The sequence below is a fragment of the Saimiri boliviensis genome, chromosome 8 (genome assembly GCF_048565385.1).
Source record: "Saimiri boliviensis isolate mSaiBol1 chromosome 8, mSaiBol1.pri, whole genome shotgun sequence".
NCBI classification, from domain to species: Eukaryota; Metazoa; Chordata; class Mammalia; order Primates; family Cebidae; genus Saimiri; species Saimiri boliviensis.
This window is the reverse complement of record NC_133456.1, coordinates 81,161,206-81,167,205: the sequence shown is the minus strand read 5'-3', so window position 1 is coordinate 81,167,205 and position 6,000 is coordinate 81,161,206. Positions and strand designations below refer to the sequence as shown.

The 6,000-nt window shown below is 49.7% G+C and overlaps 1 protein-coding gene across 1 annotated transcript in view; it reads left to right on the top strand.

The window, feature by feature from the left end:
- Positions 1-2,550: 2,550 nt before the first annotated feature.
- MB21D2 (Mab-21 domain containing 2) overlaps positions 2,551-6,000 on the top strand; it is a 129,085-nt gene continuing 125,635 nt past the window's right edge. The window contains exon 1 of the mRNA XM_003927021.4: positions 2,551-3,254. Within this exon, the coding sequence (XP_003927070.1) occupies positions 3,044-3,254 (211 nt within the window). The 5' untranslated portion in view covers positions 2,551-3,043. The remainder of the gene's footprint in view (positions 3,255-6,000) is intronic.

Here is a 6,000-nt window from a genome sequence, read left to right as displayed (position 1 = left end):
AAATAAGGGAAGAGTAGTGATGCCTTATGCATATGTTTGGAAATTAACAAAGAAAAAGTGTTTTAATTTTGTTGTCTGAAGTATTTCTAACTGTACTACATGGTTTGGAGAACTGGAACCACTCTGTGGGATGACTACCTCAGCCAGCTGCCTCACAGGTGTCTGTCATTGATCACTAGCGAAGCACCTACAGATGGGAGTGGATCAATTTGTGCTGGAGTTCCAAACACTTGTTCGGCTTCTACTACTGCCCACGTAATGTTAATATCCTCTCAGGATGAGAAGTCAGGGCAGCATAACAGAGCTGCAAAAGCCAGAGCTTTTAAGTCACTTCCTCATCAGTCCACTCGCATTTATCTAGGCATGGATGCTCTCTCTTTCATACGGAGTGGGTGAGGAAGTGTGTTTCAAAGAGAAGGAAACAAAAAGTAAGAGAAATTAACTAGTTATGCCCAAGTTCTTCACTTATGACTTGATTCAATAAACATAGAGGACCCTTCCGTAAGACCATACGCTGCAAGAAATACAAAGATGAATAAGATGTAGTCCTCATCATCCCCAAGAATCTTTCAGTCTAAAACTTGTATTAACACTGATGAAGTGGTCAGCTGTGATAGCTTATGCCTGTGATCTCAACATTTTGAGAGACCTAGATGCGAGGACCACTTGACCCGAGGAGGCTGAGGTTGCTGTGAGCCATGACTGTGCCACTGCACTCTGGCCTGAGCTACAGAGCAAGACCCGTCTCAAACACACACACACACACACACACACACACAACCCTAAAGCAAAAAACAGTGATGAAGCAAGATCAAAACTTATCAGCATCATATGAAAGCTGCTGAGAGTAGCTTCTGAGGGATGGTGTTAGTTTATTTTTTATTTTATTTTATTTTATTTTATTTTATTTTATTTATTTTATTTTATTTTATTTTTAGGACAGGGTTTCACCATGTTGGCCAGGCTGGTCTTGAACTCCTGACCTCAGGTGATCCGCCTGCCTCAGTCTCCCAAAGTGCTGAGATTATAGGCGTGAGCCACCACGCCTGGCTCATTCATTCTTCTACATCAGGCGTCCCCAAACTTTTTACACAGGGGGCCAGTTCACTGTCCCTCAGACCATTGGAGGGCCGCCACATACTGTGCTCCTCTCACTGACCACCAGTGAAAGAGGTGCCCCTTCCTGAAGTGTGGAGGGGGGCCGGATAAATGGCCTCAGAGGGCCTAATGCGGCCCGCGGGCCGTAGTTTGGGGGCACCTGTTCTACATATTTATTTGAACATATTAATTAAGGTCATAATTAATTAAGGTCTGAGAAAGGAAAAGAAACTTGAGGGGAAGGTCTTGGGAAAGCTTTCAGACAAAGGCAGACATGGAATTTGGTTTCGGTGTAAAGGGAGTAAAGAAGAGAGGAATTCCGGGGGATGTCAGTGGTCAGATCTGTGTTTTCTAAAAATCACTCTGGCAACAAGACTAGACTAAGGAAAAGTGAAAGAATTAAGTTAAAAACAATAATAATAGAATAATAATAATAGACAATAGAAGCTGATAATACCTAAGTACTTACGTCAGTCCTTGTACTATGGTGCTTGACCTGCTTTATCTCATGTAATCCTTAAAACAATCTGTGAGACAGGAATTATTATCATTCCCATTTTATAGGGGAAGGTCTGGAAAAGCCTGTACTTCCTTCCATGTCTAACAAAACAACTTGTATTCTTGGCCATGAGAACTCAGGTAAGAAAGTGAAAAAGACCTGATCTAAATCAGAGACTATAGGAAGAGAGATTTCGGAGAACTAGGGTGGAAGATAACCTTTGTTTCTCAGAGCAAATGGGCCAAGTGTTAGCGATATACCCCGTAAACACTAAAACCACCTCTGAGACTCTATACTGCTTCAAGGACTATGACTTAGATTGAACCTGCCTTGTCATGTAAGTCTAACTCCATTGTAGGAGCCATGTCTTTTGGCTATCGCTGTCACATTCTGTCACTCCATCTGGCAAATAGTGGGTACTCGAGAAAATTTTCATGTTGTCATTCAACATTCCTTGGAACCTGGGGCAATTCATTGTTTCCCCTCTCCCACGCCCACACCTTAGTTTCCCTATCTTTATATTGGAGTAGGTTGAACCTCATGAATTCATTATACGTTAAATAAGGTGCTATTCAGGTAATTAATTACCTCGGGCAAAGGTAGGGATATTCTAGGGGTGACAGTGTCAATACTGGGTTAGGCGTGCACCCTCTTTTTTGATACGCTCAATCCTATCATCTTGGCAATTCAAGAGAAAAGGGAAGAAAGTAGGTTTCATATTCCTTAAGGCAGTTTCCTTTTATTTAAAGGTACTGGAGTTCTTGGGATAGAGAGGGAAACGCGCAGAGATGTCTTCCCCCAGGACACCGCCCTTAAAATCAAGCGGAGGAAGACTTTCTTCTTGAATGCGCTTGGCAAACCCTCCCGGGAAAGGGGACGTGGGGACGGCGGTGGAGGTGAAGAAAGAATGCATCCACACCTCGCGCGTCTTCCCAAGGACGGGTTGGCGAGTGACACAGGCGCGCAGACCTCTGTCACTTATTTATTTTCCTTTCCACTGGGTGCGCTGTCCCTTTAAATGGAGACGCTGGTGCTGGCTCCCTAACCCGGGAGCCGGCAGCTTGTTGATTTCAGAGCTGGTGAATTTCACATTGTTTCCACTTCACTTTCCTCGCCCGGGGGGTGGCTCCGGTTGGCTCCACGACCGCTGTCGTGGCTGCCAGCGAGGGCCAGGGCAGGGACGCGCAGCATCGGGGCGGGCGTGGGGCCGGAGAAAAGGGTGTCGGGGCCACACACGCACCCTCGCCGCAGTCCAGCTCCTCCCGGAGCCCGCACGCCCAGAGCGCGAGGAGCGGGGGACCGCCCGCCCAGACGCCCGCCCGCCAACCCGCCCACGGGCCGGGGCCGAAGCCTGGGAGCCGGCGAGGGGAGGAGGCCCAGGGGGGCGGGGTGGGGGGCGGGGGTGGGTGCTGCGCTGCCGCGGAGCTGCTACTCGGCGCGTTTTGCATGAAGATGGCGGCTCCCACCGCCTGCAAGGCAGCCTCCCTGGGCTGTAACAACAAGCCTGCGTTCCCGGAGCTGGATTTCAGGTCGGGAGCTCGGGTGGAGGAACTGAACAAACTCATCCAAGAATTTACGAAGCACGACCAGCGGGAATACGACGACCAGAGAGCGCTGGAGATTCACACAGCCAAGGATTTCATCTTTTCCATGCTGGGTAAGGAGGAAAAAGGGGGAGGCGTGTGTGTGCGCTGGGAAGCGGAGTAGAGAACCCATTCCCCCTTCGCCGTTTCCTTCCCGAGCCGGTGCCTGGGGTCTGAGCCATCTCTGCTCCGCCTCTGCCTTCTTTCTCCGCCGAAAGCCGAGCTGCCTGCCCTCCCCTCCTTACTATGCTTTACGCCGGGTTTCCCTTTCCCCACTGCTCGCTTGCTCTTTTGTTAATTTCTCCGCCACCGGGGCTTGGCAGGCAGGTGAGGCGTTCGCGGTGGAAACGCCGCACCGCTGGGGGAAGCCCCGGAAAGGGAGCGCGGTCCAGGTGAGCCCCGGAGGTGCCATCCGTTGAGGGGTTTGGCCGCCGGAGGCAGGGACCTGCGCCTTCCCGACGCCGGCTCCCCGAGCTCGGGAGCGGAGACAGCTCAGGGCTCTGGCTCGGCGCCCGAGCGACAAGTTGTCTGTCTCGTCCCGCCGCGCGGCGCTGTCACGCCGAGCCCCCGGTGGCCAAACTTGTTGGGTGTTCCCGAGTAACCCGCTGAAGTCGCCTGGGCGCCCGGAGTTCCTGCAACTTTGATTTGCAAATCGACTTCCCTTCGGGGCGGTCGGAAGCGTTTCCGGGGCTTCTCCCGGCCGGTCGCCGAGCTCGGGATGCCTAATTCCCAGCTCCCGTGTGACCAGGCGCGGAGCTCCGGCGCGGTGAATTTGTCTTAGCGCTGGCCGACAGAGAGTTTCCAACCCCGGAGACGTCGGGGGCTGGAGAATATGCCGCCCACTTCCACCTGCAGCCCCTCACCTGCGGCTCCCGAAACATGATTGAATGCTGTGTGAAGGAACCTCGTGAGCCGGGCCCGGGAGACCGGGCCCACCCTCTCCAGGTGTCCTGCTTTGGGGATTATTGCGACTGAGGTTTAGGGTGCGTTTGCCAGGCGCCTCGGTTGTAGCTTGCGGCCCCGCCAGTGGATCCGTGGCTGTCGGGCGGTGCGTGGCCCGCGGTCAGCGTTCCGCAGAACTGGTCTTCCAGGGTAGCGCTGCTGTAACGCTTATCTCTGGGTGCGCTCGACACATCTATCAGCCGATTTTCCAGGCGCTGAAAAATTTGACTGGGAAAGGTTTTTTGGTCACAGAGGAAGACAGGGCTTCTGACTTTCTCCTGCAGTCTACTTGGATTTCGGCCGGCTGTTGCTGCTGCTATTCTAGGATACCTTCTTCCTTCCAGGTTTTCTTCTTCCTCACTGCCCAAGGAGGGGGTAATACAGACTGAACGTGTGTCCGCTGGTAGTTGTTCACGCGTTGGGAAGTTGGATGGAGCAGGTTAAAACTCTAGGCCGGTTTTTACCTTTTGCGCCACACTCTCCAAGTGTTTCTTACGTTACGTATGGGGTTGAAAAACTCTTTACTGAGAAATTTGATCGTTCAACTATTTCGATGAATTAAAAAAATATATATATATATTTAAATTCATAATATGGTAGGAGTGAGCTTCCAGAGGGAAGCCTAAAATGCTTACAAAGCTAAAAGCCAACACAGTGACTGTCAGGAAGGTGGAGACACACACAGAAGGCTGAGGGCAGTTATTTAAGTTGTTTAATCATAGCCGTTCTCTGTGACACATATAATGGAAGTCTGCCATAATGTTAATACAGCCCCCAGATCATTTCTGATGTCTCTTGGCGTAGGTCATTCACTAGAAGAAGGTCACCACCAGTTAGGATAGTCATAGGTCAGGAAATGGGAGAAGGTAGGGAGGGGTAAGTTTAAGTGCCTGGCTCGTTAGGAATTTCTCTGCTTAACGCCACAGCTACACACTGAATCAGCAAAGCTTTTATCCAAATATAAAAAAGTAAATTATTCTGGGGTGCTTAATTTTTTGCATGTGTTTAATGTCATGGGTGGCATTGTGTTGACAGGTAAACTAGATTTGCTTCTATTCCTTTTTACCCAGTTGACCTTGCAGGCAGTCTTTCTTGCCCCCTGGGAATTTTAGCATTTCCACCTACAGGAGAGAAAATTCAGGAGAGTGTCATTTAAGCTTTTTGCCCCTCTGTGGACACTAGAAGGCAGATGGTGAAATGAGCTTGCCTGTGTGTGGTACTGCATTCATTTGCGAGTTCCTTGCTTTTCTTTAATGAGTTGCTGGCTGCTCTAGACAAGTGAAGGTTTGGCGACAGCAAGGGTCCCTATGTGGATTTACTTTTTCTGAAGCAGATTTTGGCTTGGCTTAAAAAAACAAAATCATTTTTTTTGTACATTTTGTTTCACTTGCCACAGCTTCGGTTCTTAAATGAATATGCAAATGAGGTATCTTAATGACCCCTAGCTTGTTAAGGTGTCACTTGGGTGGCACCAGATTCTCATTTCAGGGAGTTGTGTGTGTGTATGGTTTCAGGGAGAGTCCTCTTGGCTTTGTTCTGTATCTGAGCTGCACCTGAGGATTGTTAACAGCTTACAAATATTATTCCCTCACTAGAATGAAGTGGCCAACCACGAATTGGGCGCAAGCCTCTTTAGTGGCACTGAGAATAATACTGCCTTGGGTTTCAGGCAGTTGGTGGGGGTGAGGCATGTTACTCTCTTTATGTGTAAGATTGTTAGCCAAGCCTGAAGCCCCTCCAGCTTCGTAGATCCTTTTCATTTTGTCTAGTTTGGAGGAATTTTACACTGAAGAGCAAGGAGGTGGTGGACAGTTGTCATGATCAATGACCTGTCAGCACCAAGACACTCTACTCTCTTATCAAAGCGGGGTTCTGCAC